The sequence below is a fragment of the Pteropus medius genome, unplaced genomic scaffold (assembly GCF_902729225.1).
Source record: "Pteropus medius unplaced genomic scaffold, Ma_sr-lr_union100, whole genome shotgun sequence".
In the NCBI taxonomy this organism is placed as follows: Eukaryota; Metazoa; Chordata; class Mammalia; order Chiroptera; family Pteropodidae; genus Pteropus; species Pteropus medius.
Window position 1 is genome coordinate 2100140 of NW_024352786.1, and position 23083 is coordinate 2123222.

Consider the following 23083-nt stretch of genomic DNA (forward strand, 5'->3'; position numbering starts at 1 on the left):
TAGTTCAGAAAAAACAGTGGCCATCTCTCTACCTTGTATGTGGAGAGTGAGGGGTGGGAACTACACAGGGGATAAGGTACCAGGACCTTATGGCCTCTTAAAGATGTCACTGTGACACTCTGGGGATTTAATGACCAGTTTAAGAAAAAAAGTTCTATAGTGGAGAATTGAGTATGAGAGATACAAGCTATACTCATTGAGCCCAGAGCAGTATTGATGATAATATTAGGAGTATAAATCGTCAGTAGTACAAGTCATTTAATCTTTGCAACAACCCTATGTGGTGATTATCCCCATTTTACAGATGAGAGAACTGAGGTAGAAAAAGGTTTAAGTAACTTGCCCAAAGTCGTACCTCTAGAAAGAAGCAGAAACAGGCTTTGAACCCCTGTGCCAAACAAGCTGTCTGTAATCTCTAGGACACATGGGATTTTATTCTCTTCCTTGCTCACTCCTGTTCACCCAATATCTAGCACTGCAGGCACTTTGAATATTTGTTGTCTGAATAAATGAAAATGTAACAATAGGAAAAGTACATTTTTCTCTCATGACAGGTTCAAAAATCATTGTCACATGAAGCACCTACCCAATCTTTCCAAAGAATAAACATATGAACAGCTACACACAACATGGGAAGGGTGGGCATAGAAAATGTTTATTAATCAATTCCAAATCAGTCCATCTACATTAAAAACATTCTGAAAGTGCAAAGCTGGGTTTGTTGTTGTTGTTGTTGTTGTTGTTGTTGTTGTTGTTGTTCTTTCTTTGTTTTCTTGACAATTCTTTATGACTGAGAGTTGTGGAGCCAGAGCCAGACCAAAAGCTCCTGGAGAACAAGGATTTCTTTTTTTTTTTTTTTTCATTTTATCCCCAGAACTTAACATTAGTAGGTATTCAATAATTTTTTTTTTAAATAAGTGATATGGAAATGGGTTTATTTTGCTGAACTGAATGGAGAAGTGAAGTGCAAAAATCACATGCTAGTCGGCAGATCTCAGAGCGCCTCCACTCCACCCCACTGACCGCTAAAGGGCAGAGGATTTTTATCAGCAGCCAGCTCGCGTCTCGCTTTATGAGACTCACACATTTTTCAGAAGATTGTCGGAGGAGAGAAGCATAAAACTCAGAATAGGAGCAACAAAGGCAACTAACACTGTTGAGTATTTACTGTTGGCAAAGTATCCTCCTAAATGCCATGATTTGGGTACTTCTAACATCCGAATCACAGATGAAGTAATGAGAATACTAGGAGTAAGGACGCAACCAAAACCACGCTGCTATAAATGGAAAAGCCAGGACATGAACCCAGACAATTTGACCCCTAAGCCCATGCCACAATAAAAGGCAGAAAGACTGCTCAAAAGAACCGAGTTTTCTTTTTAGATAAGTAAGTCTGAGTTCAGTAGTTTATTGCTATAATAATGGATTATTTTATTGTTGCCAGTATCCATCCTGGAAGATGCCGGTGATTGAAGTATCTCTATTTTGAATAGAATACACTATGCTGATGTTCTGAGGTTTGTTAACACTTCAGACACATTTAAATTAACATTCCCAATTATTGAGGGGGGAAAATATCATCCTCGGGCTTTCAAATCTACTACATACAGACTGCAGGATTGCAAAATACAATTGTTTTCTTGAATGCCCCTTCTTGAGTTTGTTACATTTAATAAAATATAATTTTAGAACCATAAGCTTGAGATTATCAGTATTATTTAAATGTTAGAACAGAGTAACCCTTACTTTGAAGAAAAGGTTCTATCTAGAATTTTCTCCAATGTCATTTTATAGCAGCGTCTATTGTATCCTACCTATTCTGTTTTCTCTCTGTTCCTAAAACCCACCAAACTCTTTTCCACCCAAGAGACTGGGTCTTTCCCCAGCCATGACCTCCTTCTCCCTGATCTTGGCATAGATAGCTACTGCTTATATATCAGGTTTTAGCTTAAATGTGTTCTTGGTCATCCAAGCTAAAGTAGCCACCCAGGCATCATCACATCACCACATTTTAATTCCCTGCACAGCATCTGTAGCCCTATGATATTGGACAGTGTGTCCTACTGGAATGAAAAAAGTGCCAGAGAGCAGACACATCTGTCTAATTTGCCACAATATCTCCAGGGTATAGAACAGAGCCTGACACTAGACAGGTAAGCACAGGATATATGACAAGTATGAATGACAGAATGAATAACTGAATACTATCCTCTTGCCCTGAGTATAGCTTCACCGATTTGACCGATAGACCAGGATGTCATTCAGAATGTAAAATATTACCACAAAAAAGGGCCCAATTTAAGATTGCCATTATTATTTTACTATACGGGTTGCACGACTCTGAAATTTTGGTCAAAGTCACAAAAACTACAGATTCCAAAGATAATGTGGACTAATTTTGCAAAAATGATGCCTTCCTAGTAAAGGATTTTTGTGATTTTACTTTCCAAATGTAAAACAACCTCAAGGTTTGGGTGTTTGTTTTGTAGGCTAGAAAAGAATTAATACGGATCACTCACTTCAGTTTTTCCAATATGTGTTTTAAAAGCTAGCAATTAAAGTAGATGAACTAGAAAGCATCAGACCAAAGATTTGCATGGTTTCCTGAATCTTCAAATCTTTATCGGTATCTTCTCAGCTATGGATTTTTTATACTTTAATCTGCTTTCACTGAGTTGCCATAAAGGTTTAATAAAGTCATGTTCATTAAGCAACTTGATATTCCTAAGCAGAAAATTCAATAAACTACAATTTGTACTTTTTTAACTTTTAATGCTCTAATACTTGATAACAGAAATAAAAAGTAATAATATGTCAACCACTTTTAAAGTAATCTTTCTGATAAGAATTCAAAACTTACAATACATCTGAATAAATTGGGCCACTGATTAACATGGAGAACAAAATTAAGACAGGAGAGAGTCACCACTTAATTAAAATAAATGAAGAGTCATTAACTTAATTAGATTGAGATCCTCAGAAAAAGATTGAAATCCCCTATCTTAAAAGCAGGCATATAGTAAAATCAAATTTCACCACTCAGTCAATGATCCAACTCTAACCTGATGGTACATTTATTAAGGGTGGGCACCCCATTTGGTCTTCAAACACCTTGAATTAATTTTTTATTCACTAAGCTTATCAATGAAGTATTAATAGTTATAAAAGTGATATTTGTGAAATGGACATTTACCTCAGACAGAAAACTGAATAAAATTGAATAGATATGAATATAGAGACAAATGCATATCTATAGGCGTATGTGTGTGAGAGAGAGAGGAGAAGGACAGAGAGAATCTGCTAATATTCTACTACATAGTATACCAATGTCAACTCGGAAAGCTTTTTGGCAAGCCTATGCTTCATTTGCAAGATGCTTTAGCTTTGTGATCTTTCTAATTTAGGATTCTTATTTTGAGAAACATAGAATAAATAAAACTTGGAACAATAGAATATAGTATAAATTCTGCTTCCCGAATTGCTTCTCCCTGGGACATAAATTTCATTTACTACAATAAAACACCTCATGCTTTGGCCAATTTTCCATCATGCAATACACTGAGTAAAAATTACTCACCAGGTCTTGATCCAGTATTTCCAAACTGCAAGATGGAGCATGTAAAGAATATAGCAACACATAAATATTTTCAAATGAGCAAATGACAGAAATCAAAGGAAAAAAAGGCCTATTTTGGCAAGTCCAATATTTATGACATGATCATCCTTTATAATGAAACCTTGAAAACAAACTTTGAAAAAGCTGATGTTAAAGATACACCAACAAAAGAATATGTATTTAAATTTTTCCATTGCTTGTGCTGGTTTGCCACTGAGCTTTCTACAGAATAGAATTAAGCAACTTCTTCTGTTGCCCAGAATAATTTATTTGAACCTCTTAAACTTTTTCCTGTTTATCACAGAAAAATGTGTTAGCATTCATTCTCAAATTTTTTTTTATCAATCAGCATGCATGACAGAAAAACACAGCAATTCTTCACTATACTAGTGGGGAGGGGAATTAACTTGACATCAAGCCTAATTGAGTAAAACATCACTAATTCTTCTAAATAAAGATAAGTCCTACTTGCTTAGTGAAAGCAATTTAGTATAGAACATGTTTAAATAAATACACTTTTATTGCTTTTCAGAACTCACACCAACAAAGGGCTCCTGCAACAAGCACTGGGTACGATATTCATGGATAAGATTAAGGCAACATATCAGCTAGGTAATAGCAACTTGGGGTTTTTTTAGATAACTTTAAAACTTTAGGTGCATCTTGCCTACAAATTGCTTCAAAAGCAAATGTTATAGATGCTGCCAAGATACTCTAAAGCCCAGCCTCTAAGCAAAATATAACAAATTGTAATTTATCAGCTATGACAGATTAGTAGAGTTAAAATTAACAAGGTTTCACTATGCAGGCAATTCTCGACTCAGTACGAGTTGTGTTCCAAAAGTTCATTTGTAAATTAATTATTAGAAATCAGAACTGATTAGAGCACTATTTCCATTAGGAAGTTAGTGTCACGTTTATGGAGGGAACACGAGCTTGGGACTTAAGATCCCAGAATGGGATCTCATCGTAGCCTTGCCATTTATTATCTGTGTGAACCTGAGAAAGTTAATTAACTTAATGAAGTCTTGATTTACTCATTTGTAAATAGATTTAATACTTATATCACAGGGTTGTTATAGGAATTAAGCATAATAATAGCTGTTGGGTACCTACTACATGTTCTCTACCCTTACCCTGGACATTTATTTTATTTTTAAGTATCTCTCTACATCAGAGAGCATTAGCTGGGAGGCTGTAGAGGCACTTCAGCGGGTTCATGAACCCCTTTAAGTTGTACATAATAACCAGTGGGTCTGCACATGCTGCTGCAAATGTTAATGTACTTCATCACACAGCTCCTAATGAAGAACTGCTGCTCTGGAAGGACATTTCTCTAAATTTTCCAAAACTGGAAAAGGCCAGACCTTTAAAAATAATACTTGGAAATATCCTCTGCACTTAGGTTACCATTTCATCAACTCTTATTTACCTAGTAATCCTTCCAGAGGGGAACAAACATCATCTTCTCAGGAGCATCTGTGACTTCACTCGCATCACTTCTCATCCCAGCATGTGCCACATCTTTCTCAACCCAGTAATCTGCATATGCCTCTGCTATAAGTACTCTTCACACTGTATTTTTACATGTCTATAAGTACCTTTAAAAAATACCAAATACATGGTAGATGCTTGTCAAATAGACAAAAAAAAAAATTTCTCACAAAAATGTATTTATATTTGCAATTCATTAAAAGTAGTCATTTTAGTTGATGAGAGGCATGCAAATCAGGAAACAATTTGGCTTTGTTAAGAAAAAAAAAAGAAAAACTTTGAGTGGACCGACCTAAGTTTAAATCCTAACCTCTCTGAAACTCACTCTTCTCTTCTTAGAAGTGGAGATAATCACACTACCAATCAGAGTTATATATGAGTAATATTTGTAAAGTACTGAGTATACTTATTCCCTGCATTTGATATCCGCCACCACCATCACACCACCAACTACCACCATCTCACCACCGACTACCACCATCACTATCATTGCAATTAATTACTCAGGAATGACAGGTGATAGAAATCTGACATGCTTATTAATGGGTTCTTATACCTAGCACTGAATATTGTTCAGAGGCAGCCTGTGCAGAGATAGCCTTGCAGGAGATAGAATGCAAGATGATGTTTCTGGAACTTTGTACACAGGAGCAGGCTACTTTCATATGAGGTTGCCTGGCTCCCTGAACCCTCCAAAGGCTTCAAGTAGTCCATTCTCCCCTCTGCAATAGAGTGGGACTCTGCCCAGATGGACAGTTGCTCTTTGTGACTCACATCTGTGCAGAGGGGTGCTCAGGTTTGTCTGCTCCAAGCTGCAAAGGTCAACATTTCTACCCCTAAAAGTAAGGACACAAACTCAGAGCTGAGAATTCAGCCTTTCTGCTCAGCAATCTGTTACCATCGCTAATCACCTCTTAAGCACATTCACAGAGGGCCCAACTCAAGCCTCTTCCACTTTCCTCAGCCCCACACTCCTTCATTGCTACTTCCCCGATGCTTGAGATGGAGGACATCTGACACACACTCCCTCCTCTTCACCCACTAACGCTTTCTCCATCTTCTGCTCCATCATAGAATAAGAACCCTTTTCCTTTTCAAGGTCAACAGCTCAACTTGTGTTCTAATTCCTTTTTTGTTTCTTCTCTAGATAATTGCTCTATCAGATGTCCCTACCATAATTCCTATCTCTTCTGCATCTTCAGCTTCCCCCTCTCCACTCTCTGCCTTTCCTCCCTGTCTGAAATCTTTCTCAGATGAACAGATTCCTGAATCCTGATATTTCAGTGAACTGCTGCCTTCCCTCATTTTTCATCCTTTCAGTGACAAACTCCTTGAAATAATCCACTTTTCTAGTCTTTTCCTGTATACATTAAATCTAGCCTTTCCTCTCCCTACAGGCATTGCAACATAATAATACCTCCAAGGGTAGCTATATCTGACTTCAGAAGCATTGAAATTTATATATTCTTTGCCAAAGTTTTCAAAAACACCGAGGAAGGAGTTATTCAGCACACATACGGCACCACTTCTAAATACTCAGACTCTCTCCTTGACTGTAGTTTCCACTATTAGGGCAGATCCTCCTAATCTCCTCTTTCTTGACAATTGTTCCAAAAGTTTCTCTCTACACTCCACACCAGTTCTCCATCTTCTAGTAAACTCGGTATGATGGAAGCTGATCTGTTATTATCATACATTACCCTGTGCTGGGGCAATGCCAACAAAGATATCTTATCAAAGAGACTCCACTATATACTGGGGGTTCACAGGGTTTCTCCTATTCACTGCTAAAAACATGGCACTACCTCAATGCCATCTTCAGGAGCTTTTCTTCTAATGCTCCTGAAGATGGCATTGCCTAGTGCATGGGACTTTGCACCCCAAAGTCTCTTCTAATGAACCTTGACACCGGGAAATTTGTTTTGAAGGAAAAGCAAATCAATATCAAAATTCAATCCAATTGCCTTCATATCTTTTATTCAAACTTGCTGTTTGGTTTTGTTCTCTGCAGACTGCCATGAAAGCTCTGTTCTCCTCACGTATTCTGGAAACCTTCATTAATATAACTCCTGGCTATAAACTGCTTCTGCACAGAAGCAATTCATCTATTTTTGAATCTTCAAAATGTTCTCCAGCATATTTTCATAGAAAATCCACCACATAAAATGCTTTCCTCTTTCAAAGTTCACATGTCCTTATAAACCTGACATATGATCCCATAGTTTTGTAGAAAGTCTCCTACTCTCATGAGCTGCTCAATATTCTGCCATTGAAATAGATTTTTTGGCTCCAAGTCCAAACACAGTGTTGGCCATTGTTGCTCTCACTTAATGCCCATTGCCTGCACACATCCCTTCTCAGGAACAAGGTGATGTTTGAGAGTATGGCAGTGCTAGTATATATTTACTGAATACCTAGGCTTATTCATTACTTTGGAAATATTTCATTTAATCCTAGTTAAATAATCCTGACTGGTAGAGATTTTTACCAATTTACAAATAAAGAAAACATGTTTTAGGAAAGTAAAGTAACCTGATTAGTTGTCAGAGTCAGAATTTAAACTCAGATCGATTTGACTCAATTCTATTGACAAAGCAAAGTTGCTCCAATGTTCATATTACTAATCAATTAACACCTAATGAATAATAGTGTAGTTCAAAAATGATACAATTTTGTGAGAAAATATAATTATTTTATATTTTCTTTTATTCATTTAGACTTTCACCCTGCTTTAAGATTCCTCAATTCTAAAAGTAGAAAAATTAACAACTGCATATAGATTATCTATACTTGGTAATAGTATAAAAAAAGTTCAATAAAAGTCAAAGCTAAGAAAAATGCTTAGTAAATTCTGAATATGAAGAAACTTTCTTAAGCTCAGGGTATGAAATTTTTTAAAAAAATTTATAGCAAACAACCTCTTGAACTTAGGCACATTCCCATCAAAGTCAGAAATAAGACAAAATGCCAGCTCTCACTACTTCTACTCAGCATTATCCCAGGAGTCCTCGCCAACATAATGAGACAAGTAAAATGTGTTTGATGTCTATGTGGAAAATTTAAAAGAGTAAAATAAAATACAAGAAATAATAGGAGCGTTCAGCAATACCGCAAGTTACAAAATCAATATACTAAAATCTGTGCACTCCTACATATCAGTAATAACCAATTGGAAAATATAGTAGAGAAAAGGATACCATTTAGAACATCTGCAAAGCTACAAAGTAATTAGAAATAAATTTAACAGGACAGTTTAAAAATATTTATATGGAAAATAACAAAACAAAAAAAAATCTGAAATATTATAAAGATGTCAGCCATCCCTTAATTGACCTCTAAGTTCAATGCAGTGTCAATGAAAACCCCCAAAATGATATTGATGTGGAAGAACAAAGATAATTTTCAATTGAAAAAAAAGCAAAGTGAGGAGTCTTGTCTTAGGAGATTCAATGCTTACTAAAAACTGTAATAATTAAGGTAGTATGATTTAGGGCAGGAGTTTTTGTGGGATAGGGCAGGAGAAAAGTAGAGAGACCAGATACAGATACACTGATATATAGAAACTTGATATATAGCAAAGACAAAAGGATTCATCCAATAGAAGAAGCTAGGATAATTGCCCATCTATATAGAAAAAAAAAGAAAAAAGAAAAAAACACCTAGATCTTTTTCAAATATGTAAAAGTTAATTCCACATGGGAAATTAAACTTTACATTTTTGAAAGAAGAGAAGAATACCTTTTTTACTTTAGCAAAGGGAAGATTTCTTAAACAACTCTTGGAGAGTAGAAAGCTTGAAGAAAAGTAATTGATATATTGACTATATTAAAGTTAATTTTTTTAAAATAAAATATACTATAAACTAAGTGAAAAGAGAAGTCACAGACTTCAAGAACATGTTTCAGCCCACTTTATAAGTAAAGATTAGGATGTAGAATATATGACAAACTCCCAGAAATGACAAAGACTCTCTTTAACCAAACTTTAGTCAGGGTCTTCTGAACCTTCTTCTTAACAAGGCCTCAGTCTTCTGTGTCCATCTTTGTAGAGTTCAGTTGTAACAAGAATCCTGCTAAATAAATTTAGTAAGAATGCTCCATCCTTGATATCTAATCATTCTGGCCACCTTCAACAATAATCCTGTTAAGTTGATTTAGCAAGAATTCTCCCTACCCTTGATATTGCCTCTTAGTAATGTTCTATCCACTGACCTCCTCACTCTGCTTGTTAGCTATAAATCCTCAGCTGCCATTGCTGTATTCTGAGTTGAGTCCAATTTCTGTCCTCAATAGCAGGGGTCCCTAACCCCCAGGGCTGCAGAAGACCATTACCTGTCCTTAGCCTGTTAGGAACCAGGCCACACAATAGGTGGTGAGCAGCCGATGAGTGAGCAAAAGCTTCGTCTTTATTTGCAGCCACTCCCCAGCGCTAGCATCACCGCCTCAGCTCCACCTCAGATCATCAGGCTTTAGATTCTCATAGGAACACTGGTTCCTGGTGCCAAAAAGGTTGGGGACCACTGCTCTGTAGAGTCAGCTTGTATTGTTATAGTTTTGACTAAAGTCCTCCTTACCATCATAATGAGTGTCAGGATAATTTTGCTTTAATACAAATCAATTAAAAAAGCTATAAACAACTCAATGAAAAGTATGTGAAATAGATGAACAGGAAAAACAAAAGTAAACTTATGATCAATAAGTATATAAAGAGATGCTCAACCCCACTAGTAATCAGAAATATACAAAGACGAATCACAAAAAGATACCAGTTCAAACTCACTAAATTGGCTATAAATTTTTGAAAATCTGAAATTTCCAAGTATTGCTAAAGATGTAGAGAAAACGTGAATTCTCTTCTGCTGCTAATGGGAGTGTGAACAAGAATAACAGGTGGAGGCTAATTTGTGGTTATTACGTAAAATCATACATGTACAGAATGACTCATTTCTTACAAGTCTAGGTTATATACCCAACCTTTCTCACAGAGGTTCTGCAAGACAATTAAGTCTTAATGCCTTAGGGTACCAGTTAAACATAATTAATTTTTCTTCTGTGCATGTAGAATGCACTATGTATCATGTACCTTAAGAGATAAGATAAAAGAGTCACTTAAAATGTTTCTGTGCGACTTGCTTGTCTCACAAAAATCCAGTCGAGAAAAGATCAATGACTCTGAATCTGAAATTACCTAAATGCCACCAGTGGCATTTAAAAATGTGAGGGTAATGGGAACTATTTTTTGGTTGTCATTAATGACTGGAGTGCTGCTACTGACAAATAGTACCCTGGGAGCCAGAAATGCTTAATATCCTACAATGCATGGAAAATTTTCATGCAAAGAATTGTTCTGCCCAAAAATGCCATTAGTTCCCATCTCATCCCTAGACAAACCCTCATATACAGGCACCATGAGACATGGATAAGAATGTACATTGCAGCATCATTATAGCAAAGAGCTAGAAAGAAAAAAATATATCATTTTTTTAAAAATGGGTAAAGAAGTAGTAGTAAGATCACACATGTTAAAATGAATGAAACAGAAATACAAATACTAAAATATGGGCCAAAAAAAGCAAGTTGCACAATGAAATGTACAACTTAATATCTTTTTTACTCAGTTTCAAGGATGTAAAATAATGCAATATATTGTTTATGGATATATAGATAGATAATAAATATTTAAAAATATGAATAGATATGGTAAGATTAAACTCTTGATGCTGATGAGATATACACATATAAAGAATACTATAAAGCAATGAAAATGAATAAAGTACTATTAAAAGCAAAACTATAAATGAATATTAAACTATAAATGTAATAGGGAACAAAAGAAGGCAGATCCAAAAGATTACATACTATATGAAAAACTGTTGTATAATGTTAGAACTCATAGTAACAGTTTCCTCTGTGAGGAATCAGATCACTGGGCAGGGACACAAAGGAGGCTTAAAGTACTGGTGATACTGTTTCACTGTGTAGGTGGGTGGTGATTCCATAGATAGATTTAATTTCTAAAAGTCATAGAGCTATACAATGATGATCTATTCACTTTTCTGTAAGGATGTGTTACCTCAATAAAAATTGTTATTTAAAGAAAATTTTATCAGCTTTCCTCATCTCTGCCCCTCACCCTATACCTCTTTCCAGGGCTGTCTTCCTGACTGCCTCATTTCTATTAATCACACCATAATTTTTCTGTAACCTAGGCTCATGCACTCATTTTTGGTCTTTCAACCCCAGTAGACCAACTATTACTAAAACAAACCAATACTAACTAGAACTTTTATCAAACTTGTCTTTCCTTCTTTCTCACCATCAAACAGACATTCTGTTTTCTGTCTTACTCTGCGTTTTATAAATCAAGTTGGAAACCAAGAAGTTTTTGGCATCTTAACTTGACAATTCACAAAATGTTTCTGTCCGCTGTGAGCAGGACGCTTTGAGTGGATTTTTAAAGGTTCTTTCGCAAACAATATGTAGGTTAGGAATTAGTCAAGATTTCTCTGCAATTTCTAGGGATATTGAGAGGCCTTGGACCATTTTATCATTGAATGCTTTTTCTTTCTTTTCTTCTTTACTTCAAGACATTCATTAATTCAATAGAAATTAAATCGAAGGAAAACAGAAGGAAAAGAAAACCCTAAAAGTCTACAAATTATACCCAGAAGTCAAATTTAATAACATTTTAATTACGTTTGCATAGAGCTGAAAGTACATATCAATGGATTAAAATGATAAACTCCACAAAAGTATTAACCATTTAAATATTTATCAGACCGTTAATTAAAATATTCCCTTTCATTTGGATATTATAGCAGTGCCTGACCTACCCTTAAGCAACTGTCTGTCCTTCAAATAAATTAAATAGTACAGATTTGGATAGCTTTCAAAGCACCTTTACATACATGATCATATTTGACTCTTCCAGCTGGCTTCCTAGTTGGTAGTACCGACATTCTCTCCTTGTGAATTTTCTGCGTCAGTGGTGATGCTACCATCCGCCCTGTGTGAGTCAGGGATGTCCTAGATGGCCAAATGACTAGCTAATTTACGGAGTCACAACAAATAACTGTAAGTCTCTCCTCATTTGGAGTATCAACTAAAATGCTTTTGCCAGATTTACATCTCTGGGACTCAATTTTATCTAGAAAAGCAAAAATAGGTCTTAAAGGAAGATTTCTCTTTCTGGCAAGTTGCTCTGGCTATTTCAAACCTCTCCATTTTAGATTGTATGTATTATATCTAGTAGTGTGACTTTATTCACTGGTGCTCTATCTCGTCTTTCCAAGTACGATTTTTACATTTGTATCACTAAATTTTTCATTTTTATAATTAATCTGTATAAAATTTCTACTACCAGACTTAAAAATTAACAGCACTAACTACAACCCTTAATTCAGTTTAGAGATTATTATTTCAATAATATTACAATTAAATATCTTTCATACATAATTAAGGTGTCATTATGTTAATGTCCTTTCAAATGAAATGAATGTGTCAGAGCGTGACAGATACAACTAGATTTATAAGTGCATAGCTGAAGAACTCTGATAGAGAATCTGTGGGGCAAAAACTGACGATATCATTCAAATGGCAAATTAAATTGGACTTTAAAGTTTCATTCCATTAAGTAAGAGTAAACGTTTCAAGTTCTCAGCCTATCTGACAGAAGGTCAATGCACACTTGCAAGCATTTACATTCAGAAGCCTGTCTTTATTATCAAATGGCCTTCAAGTTTTAAAAATCGAACCTAAGTGCCCAAATTGTAAAAAAAAGATAAATCATAGATAGGAGAAAGCATGGAATTCTATGTTTTATCCTCTCATTATGTAACAATTCCAGTAGAAAACTACGAATAGATTCAAAAGCCTTTATGACTGAGTACAAGAGGCCCTCTTCTAAATGATGATCTACAAATAATTAAGCATATAGATTTAGAAGCTATTCCCAGAGGAATGAAAGCTGAAGTGACAGGATTTGATGAGATGACTATGATTAAAAACTAAAGAAACAGAAGGAAAAAAATTGGTGAATGAAAGAGGGAGGGGAATATGTATTTATCATATGCATACAATGTGTCAAACACATTGTTACATAGTTCATCCATAATAAATTATTTAATTTTTACAAAATTAATTAATTTAAAGATTTTTGGTTATTATTTAACAAGTGAGCAAACAAAGGCTCAGAGATGTAAATTAATTTCCCCCAAATTACACTACTAACATTTTATTTGGTGAAACATAAATTACAAAGCTCTCACTTCCTCCTCCACACTCACAAGAAAAATGAAGGTTCAGAGAAAGCCCCGAGAAGCTAAAAGGGCACGTGAAGAAGGACAGTACTGCGTCACAGAAACCAACTAACGAGCAATTCCATGAGGAAGAAAATGGCTTCCAGTGAAAAATCTGCTTTTATATTCCCAGCATTTAGCCAGTAATTGATACTCAAGTATGTGCTCTACTACAGGAATGCCTCTGAAATAAAGAGGTTGAGTGTTAAGAATACAGCATACTGCCTAAAAAAATCACTTGTATCATTCCGAAGAGAAATTTCAGAGAATAGGTAGATTTTTCAAAAATCATATACAGTTAAATATTTAAGGAGATGATGGAGAAGAGGAGGAAGCACATAAAGACTAGCCAGCAAGCGGAAATAATAGGCAGCGTGTTGCAGGGTAATGATTAACCACACGGACTTTGGAACCGGGATGTCTGGGTTTAAATCCTAACTCAGTACCTATGTGACCTTGGCTAAGTTACTTAACTTCTCTATACATCAGTTTCTACATCTTTAAGATGGAGATAATAATTGTACTTACTTCATAGGGTTCTTATAAGGAATAAATGAGTTAATATATGTAAAGCACTTAATATATGTAAAGCGCATAGTCTTATTTCAGGATTAGCTAATCTTTTGAGAAGTTAGACAATGGACAGTGTAGGGAAGGAGAAGGTTTGAGAAATCTTGAGGGGTAGCAGAGTCAAGAAAAAATAAAACTTTAAGGTAGAAAAGAGTAGAGATGGGCAGAAGGAGAGATTGAGGAAAGATCAATGATGGGAAGAGGCCCTGGGAAAGATGCGCGCATCTGGAGAACCTAGCCTTAAGAAAGAGGAAGGATTCAAGTTCTGACACAAAAGGGAAAGTAGAGAACAGAGGAGGATGCAAAGCAGTTTCCAGATGAGGTGAGAGAGCAGAGAAGTTCTGATTCCAAATAATGATCTCAGTTTCTTCACTAAAAGAAGAAAAGGTAGAAGTAAGAATTTGGTGAAGGGATGAAAATTTTTTAGAAAGGTTATTCTTGAAAATATGAAAAGGTGGCCACTCATGATGAATAAAAGTGCAGCTAATTTCAGTGAAATGTGGGCTAATTCAAGTGGATTCAGGTGCACATTTTCATTACACAGACTAAAGCCAAATAAAATGGCCTGTAGGTGGCAGGGAAGCATAGAGATGGATCTGGTGAGAGCAAATTCTACAGTACTCAGAATTCCTTCTCCTGATTGTCTAGGGACATTGTCTTTCTCTAATTAAACCAGCTTTTCAGTAAGCAGCAGTCAATCAAAAGCGATGAAAACCACTTCTTATATAATTTTATTACTTCAGTAGTTTTCAGTTTTAACTAATTGTTAATATAACCACATATAGAAAAGTAACTGATGTCTTTTTAAATCTTGTGATGTTCAAAAATTATACGATTTAAAATAGTAAATAGATTTTTGGCAAAATATGGCAGACTGGACATACATATTTTTCTCTAGTTCCTCCTGAAAGTCCCCAAAATAAAAAATTAATAAAGCCATAAAGTCACAGGACAGAAAGAATGGGAAGCTGCAATGTCAGCACTGTGATTTATTTGGTAAGATAAAAAGAGAATGAGTTCTAACAGACCTCGCAGAGGAAAGAAGACAACAAGAAGCAAAGCGATGCCAGGCTCAAAACCTCAGAAACTTTTAGGAATCAAAGGCGCCAAGTACCTCTGGAAAGTGGTGAGCAGGGTAGAACTAAAAATAAGAGAATGGGTTTAATTTTATTTACAGAACAAGTGGAACCTCAGATCATTGCTCCTAGGCCAGTGCAGCAAGGCAGCCACCTCAAACAAAGACTAGAGATGTACCTTTTGAGGAAACTGAACCTTGATTCAAGAACAGAAAGTAGTTTATGGCCAGGCTACCCTGAACACACCTGATCTTGGAAGCTAAGCAGGGTTAGGCCTGGTTAGTACTTGGATGGGAGACCACCTAGGAATACTGGGTGCTGTAGGTGTTAAAAAAAAAAAAAGAAAGAAAGGGCTGAAAGTTTGTCTGTTCTGTCTCATTAATGTACTCACAGTACTTTAAATAGTGCCAAAGACATATTAGGTACTCAACAAATATTTTATGAATGAATTAAGTGTATTTAAGATTTGCTGTACTCTCATGGAGACCCAAGCACATCAAAAATGTAATCTTTATAGAGTATCACTTCCTGTCAGTTATTGACAGAGTACACCTCCCTAACATCGCCACTTTGCAGCTAATTTCTACTTCATTGCACCTCAATTTTAAACATAAAATTCACAACAGCCAAATTCTAAAAATGGCAACTAATTCTTCTATTAGGAAAAATAGGTGGCTCATATCACTTTATATTTATTAGCATTTATATTTAAATGAAAGCACAAGTTTTATTTAGAAAATGAGACTTGATTACAGTCCAGGAGAAATGAGCTTGATGGGCCCTCTAGTGGCCTTGAAGAGCTAACACTTCCCAAAGTACCTAACACTCAAGGAATCAACACCTGATAAAGTCCTTCCAAAGCTTAGATTCAGGCAAAAGACCCACTGGAGAAATGAAGTCCTGTGCTTCTTTCTTCCCTCATAACTACCTTCTTATTATTCCCTCATTACTTTCACCTTTCCCTGAAAATATGCAAGCTCCTGCATGTGCACACATGTACACACACACACACACACACACACACTGCGCACCACCTGGAATGTGGTGTCCAACATTCACTAGGTCCAAGGCAAGGGTCCTAAGGAAGCGTCATATGATTTGTCTAAATATTTAAAAGTCAAGCTAACAAACTGTTAAATAAAATATCTTCTATCCTCCTACTGTGATAAATGTGCTTCAATGGCAACTTTTTTTTTTTAATTTGTGTAAAGCCATAATTTTTATATGACTGGATATAGACAAAATACCAAAGACAACTAAACTTAAATATTATTACATATCTGAATATTCTACGATGGATCAGAATTGTTTAGATGAATTTTAATAGAGACATCCCTGAGTCATGCATTTTAATTATTCTGTAATAGTTCTTTAGTTCCTCCTACATTCTAGCAAAATCAAGAATCATGCTGATATATTCTAGATTGTCACTCAGTTTGTGTTCTATTGATAGCAATGTCAAATTAGACTACTTTTCTTAACTCACTCTTAGATCATTTCTTATTATTTTCAATTTGGAAAAATTTCAGTGTGTTAAAGCAGTAGAAACAAGAATTCTTAAAGCAATCCTTCAGTGTGTTAAAGCAGTAGAAGCAAGAATTCTTAAGGCAATCCAATCCAGAAAGGAACATGAATTTTACATGTTATGTTCAATCACTGTAATGGAGCCACCTAGGTTAAATTATTTGTATCTTATAAAATATTTGAAAATCTTTTAATTTTATTATTAAAATCGATATCACTTATAATACCTACTGTTTCTCAAAGCAATAGCTAGACTATGGTATTTCTTAAGTTCTGCTTCTTTCAGTTTTTTAATGTACTATAAAGACAAAACTGAAAATAACAGCATTTTGCTCAATTTGTTTAAATCTCTCTTCATTCAAGACTATACTTTTAACCAAAATGGCCAAAAAATAGTCTCCATGAGAAATCAGTGTTAGGCCCGAGACATATCATCCTGACATCTACATTCTCTGCTTTCAGTTGGACTTCTTATTCCTAGAAGTAGATTTTCAGCAACCAAGCCTTACTCCACCCTCTCACTAGATTGGTAGTTCACCTTGCTGTGCAACTCCACAGCTATTCTTACTCAGAATATTGAAGAAACTGTGCTAGTGGTCTCCAGCATTGATGCCCGGAAGTCCAATGCCATTTAGCTTCCAGTTCCCTTGTATGTGACCCATTTGATTATTCTCAAAGCTTTCTGAACATTCTTTTCCCAGATATTTACATGGCTAGCTCTTGTTTCTCATTATCCAATTCTCTCCTGACCTCTTAAGGGACCTTTCTTGATCACTAAGTCAAAGAAAATACCACATGTCACACATCACCAAGTTTTATTTTCATCAAAGTATTTATTGCTACCTGATATTTTCTTATTTATTCTTTTCTATATTGTCTATTTCTGCTGAATAAACTATAAGCTCCACAAGAATGTGTTTGCTTCTTCTGAATCCCCAGTGCCTAGGATAGTGAGCACATATCAATAAACGTTCACTGAATAAATAAACGAAAGCCTGTATACTAGCACTGCTACCAGAAGTAGAGTAAGGATGGCCTTTTGATTGATATTTCTAAATTATGTAAGTCAGGATCATGTCTAAGGCCCCAACTTTGTCATAGTGCTTGTATTTACTATAAATATGTCTTCTGGCCATAGTGAATCATAAACAAAGAGCCCTAAAACTTCAAAACTAAAGTCAAACTTTTGAGCAATTCTATTTATTTGTCCTCAGAAAGCAATGCCCTTGGGCCGGATTATCTTCTTCCCTCTACAAAAATTAATATGTATTAAGTTAAGAGTCAATGTTATCATCTTGATTTTAGTAGAGCAGCGACACGAAGAATATAATTCAGCAAGGTAGATGAGCACAGCCTTCAGCATCAGACAGCCTTGGTCTTAATCCAAGCTTCTCCTTTTAGGAGCTATGTGCCCTTGGGTTTGTTACTTAAACTCTCTAAGCCACGGTTTCCTAATTATAACAGTGCTTATCTCCTAGGTTAGTATGAGGATCAAATGAGATCACTCATCTAAAGTTTAGGTGGAGTCCTTGAGTATTTAATAAATGTTAGCTGTGATTATTATAAGGAATTACCTATTTGAACATTTCTATATTCTTCGCAAAATCTTGGTTGATAGTGTCATTCATTACATTGCATGAAATAATTTTTTCTCTCAGCTTGGTGCTAACAAAAAAACTGCCTCTTCAAATACACTTGAGAGTTTCCTTAATCAGTTGAAGAGAAGTACATGACCAATTAAGTTTTCTTTCCAGAAGGACACTCAGGTCATTTTCTATAATAATCTCTCCCAGATACCTTTTTTATGTCTTTTTTTTCTTAGCTGGCTTTCTTTTTTATTTTATTTTGAATTGTTCTCTTTTACACTGTATTTAACTTTGTAGCTTATGTATCCATCATTTACAAGCCGAGTGACCCTGGAAAGGTTAAACATCTAGAGCTCCCCTTCCCTAATCTGTCAAATGAGAATTGTTGTGGACACCAATGACACTATCATCCCAGCATCCCTTTTTAATAATCACTCCTCTACTGTCTCCCTATTCCTTTGGGGCCATACAAGGGGCCCAACCCTTGTACTAGAAGTAGACATCTAATTCAAGCTGGACCAAGGAGACTTTTGTCAGGAATTTTGGACTTAAGAATGAAAGAGTCAAGTCAATTTCCCTTTATAGCTAAAATTCTAAGACATAAATCTCAGGAATTGCTAGTGAGCTCATCCACAGTAAAAGAAAAGAATGACACTAAGATGCATGAGGAAGAAGAAGAAGTCTTAATGGTTGTAATGGTTTGTAGGTTCTTGCTCTTGCTGTAGTTTGACTGTTCCATTGGACCACTATCTTTCAAATGAATTCTCCTTTTTGCATACATAATTTGGATTTGATTTCCAGCACTTGAAACTGAAATAGTTTAATATGAATAAAATTAACACTACTTTGAATAGTTGTTGTAAAAAGTTAGTGAGATAAATATTTAAATACCTAGCATATAAGTTGGTATATAATACGTGTTCAAAAAAATGATACCTATTAACACTATTTAGAAGACAGGAAAACAAACTTTAAATCAATAGTAAACATAATTTTAATAGCTTACAAACCTTTCTTTTTGCAGTTTCAAAATCATTCAAAGGGATTATTTGGTTTTGGATGATGAAAGAATTACAAAATAAGAGAAATGCTCTGATTAATTTTGGTACATATTATTGTATAACTCTAAATGACCATTATATAGTTGAACAATCCTAGAGAATAATTAAGTCTCAGACACAATAATTCACAATTTATTGCTTAACTCACTTGTTTAGAGTAAACATATAGAGGGAAGGTTGAAAAAGAATGCAGACTTACATTTACTTACCCCACATATACAAAATAAGTCTGGCCCATTTAAATGTACAGAATACTGACTTGGCTGTTAGTAAAAAGAAAATGGAATTACTATACCTGTAGAGATACCACACTGACATTATCAAAATGGATGTGTCCATTAGGCTCTGTGACAGCTGGATTTGCATAGCACGTCACACCATTGATGGCAGGCAATGCTTTAGGTTGATGAGTTTTTTCTTGAGAAGGACCAAAGTCATTATTTCCAAAGTGGGTATGATCATTCTACGTGGAAAAATAAAATTTCAAAAAAAAGGAAAAAGTGGTTATAAGAAGGAAAAATATATACAGACAAAAGAATAGACTTGAGTGCTCTTTATTCATAAGAGAAAAAATTTATGTCTATTCAATGTATACTCTGATCTTTTTAGATATATAAAATTTCTCTCCCTTTAAAGGTATCCTCATTACTAGGTTCTGATGATTTTGTTTTATCATGTTAGAATACACGTACCTTCTTATGTTGTTGAATGGAATGGGATACAAGTTATGCACATCTGCTAGTCAACATTAAATTCTTAGTACTGACTCTAGATTCTACAACATAAATCAAGTGTTTCTCTTATATTTATCAATATATTAACTCTTTTCCTTCTCCTCACATTCACATATCTAATAAATGGATAGTTCACATAATTCTAAGAATAAAATTCTTGCCTTTATTTGCCTACATAAAGTAGCTTTGGCAGGTAAAATATCAAACATTTTAAATAAAGTCCACTCACTTGACCGTACGTCTTCAATAACATCTTAAGCATTCTTTCAAAAAAGAAAAGGATGTAAAATCCACCAAATACAGCAACTGCCTTCTCAACATAGTTGTCAATTTTGGGATTGAATCCAAATGCCTGAGGAGAAAAAAGGCAAATCAGGTAAAACCAAGTAATTTAACTTGATTTCTAGAAAATTTGGTATTATTTCTAGAAAATAATATTGAATTCTCAGTATTAATTTTCACCAAAATTCTGTCCATCTTCAAATCCAGGTAATATTGGGAACTTACCTTCCAAAATCACAAAACAAAAACTCTGAATTTTAAGTAAGGAAACTGTAAGAGATGGCTTAAAAATCTCATAACCAGAGGAAGTTCTAGTAAACAAAGACCCCAAGTACCTTATTGTTTTCTACCTATAACACTTGCAGCAATATTTGTCCTGAAAGAGGAAACTTTTAGTAGTCAAGAGGCAGCAGCACTGAATCCCATTTGTAAAATAATATTTGATCTAAGTAATGAAAATGAATGAGACATTGATTATTTACTCTAAAAGTAATATACCCAGAGTCAAATTTTTTAAGCAAATATGGCAGACCATTTGGATTATTGTTTTCTCAAGACAGATCCTTTTGAACCTAGACAATTCTGATAAATCCTAAAGAGATTAAATAAATCAAGGACTGGGCCCAATAATAAAGAAGAAAAGATTTAAGTTACCAAATGCGCACGTGAGAGCGCGCACGCACACACACACACAATGATAAGAATGAGAATTTATTGTTTAAAGGACAGAGGGCAAGAGCTGGAGTTTGGAAGAGTCAAGATATTCATCACAGACAAGAAACACAAACAAAATAAATAAAATAGGAGGAGAAAGTAATATGTGAAAAAGTACAGGTATACACCATTCCAGACACTGTAAATCTCTCTGAACAGCAGAATAGAAAAAAGAGTGCTCAGGTTCTTACTCTGTCTACCTGTGGGGAGACCTCTTGGCCACATCTTCATTTGACTGACTTCTCTGTGCCTATTTATACAGCGATAAAATGTCACAAAAATATCTACGTTATATACATAACACAGAGGTTATGAAAATAAAATGAAGAAACAAAAGGGACAGGATTTTGCAAAAAAAAATAAATAATCATCTATGGAAATTTGATGTATTATTAAAAAGCCAGATTCTCTAGTGCTCACATCCACAATTCCTTAATTATCACAAAAAGGCGAAAGAACATCCATAAATGCTGTCAAAGAAGTTTCTTATTTTTATAATAGACATTTCTTATGTATTACTATATTTTCTATTTTTAGAAACAAAATATATTTTTTAATTCATTGGGGTGACATTGGTTAATAAAATTATATAGGTTTTAAGTGTATGATTCAATAATATGTCATATGTACATTGCATTGTGTGTTCACCACCCAAAGTTAAATTTCCTTCTGTCATCATATATTTGACCCCCTTTACCCTTATCTACCTCCCACACTCTTTCCTTTTGGTAACCACTAAACTGTTGTCTGTCTCCATGAGTTTTTGCTTCTTTGTTTCTTTCAGTTTTATATCACACATATAAATGAAATCATATGGTTCTCAACTTTTTCTGTTATGCTTAGTATAATAATCTCAAGATCCATACGTGTTGTTTGCCAATGGCAGTATTTCATCTTTTCAATGCAATGTACATTGGGTGCATATATCTTTATGAATAAATGATTCAAATTTGGGGGGTAGATATCTAGAAGGGGTATCACTGGGTCATATGTTAATTCTATTCTTAATTTTTTGAGAAACCTCCATCCTATTTTCCATAGTGGCTGTACCAGTTTACATCCCTACCAGCAGGGTATGAGGGTTCTTTTTCTCCACATCCTCTCCAACACTTGTCTTGTCGATGATAGCCATTCTAACAGGTTGGTTTCTCATTATGATTTTGATTTGCATTTTCCTAATAGCTAGTGAATTTGAGCATCTTTTCACATGTCTGTCGGCCATTTGTATGTCTTCTTGGGAGAAGTGTTTGTTCAGGTCCTCTGGCCATTTTTTAATTGGAATGTTTTGGGGTTTTTTGTTGTTGATTGTATCAGTTCTTTATATATTTTTGATATTAGGCCCTTATTGGAGGTGTTGTTTGCAAATGTCTTCTCCTATTCATAATTGGTTGCCTCTTTGTTTTATTGATTTCTTTTGTTGTGCAGAAGCTTTTTAGTTTGATATCCCATTCATTCATTTTTGCTTTTTCTTCCATTGCCTTTGAGATCAAATTCATAAAATCTCTAAATCCAAAGCCCACAAGTTTACTACTTATGTTTTCTTCTATGTAATTTTTTTGGGCAGATCTTATATTTAAGTCTTTGATCCTTTTTGAGTTAATTTTTGTGTATGATTACAGACAGCAGTCTAGTTTCATTCTTTTGCATGTGCCTTTTCAATTCTCCCAGCACCATTTATTGAAGAGGCTTTCTTTTCTTCATGATATATTTTTGGCTTCTTAGTCAAAAATTATTTGTACATATACATGTACATTTATTTCTGGGCTCTCGATTCCATTCCATTGGTCTGTGTATCTGTTTTTCTGCCGATACCATGCTGTTTTTATTATTGTCACTTTGTAGTATAATTTAAAGTCAGGCAGTGTGACACCTCTGGCCTTGTGCTTTTATCTCAGGATTGCTTTGGCTATTCGGGGTCTTTTGTGATTCCATACAAATCTGATGATTTTTTGTTCTATTTCTTTCAGAAATGTCATTGGGATTTTGCTGGGGATTGCATTAAATCTGTATATTGCTTTGGTAATAGAAAACCTCAAAATCATAAATGTGAAAGCTCCAGTTCACATACAATATCAATTTTTAAACTTAAATTGACCCATAAAGGAATTAAGAAGTATAAATTGGCATTTA

At 34.8% G+C, this 23083-nt stretch overlaps 1 protein-coding gene and 1 pseudogene across 1 annotated transcript in view; one reads left to right on the forward strand and one right to left on the reverse strand.

The window, feature by feature from the left end:
- The window catches only part of SLC39A8 (solute carrier family 39 member 8), a 71927-nt gene that overhangs the window by 15666 nt on the left and 33178 nt on the right, over positions 1-23083 (reverse strand). The window contains exons 4-5 of the mRNA XM_039848673.1: positions 20187-20309; positions 19519-19686 (exon numbers count right to left, since the gene is read on the reverse strand). Coding sequence (XP_039704607.1) covers positions 19519-19686; positions 20187-20309 — 291 coding nt within the window. The remainder of the gene's footprint in view (positions 1-19518; positions 19687-20186; positions 20310-23083) is intronic.
- Positions 15271-15379, forward strand: LOC120591353 (uncharacterized; annotated as a pseudogene).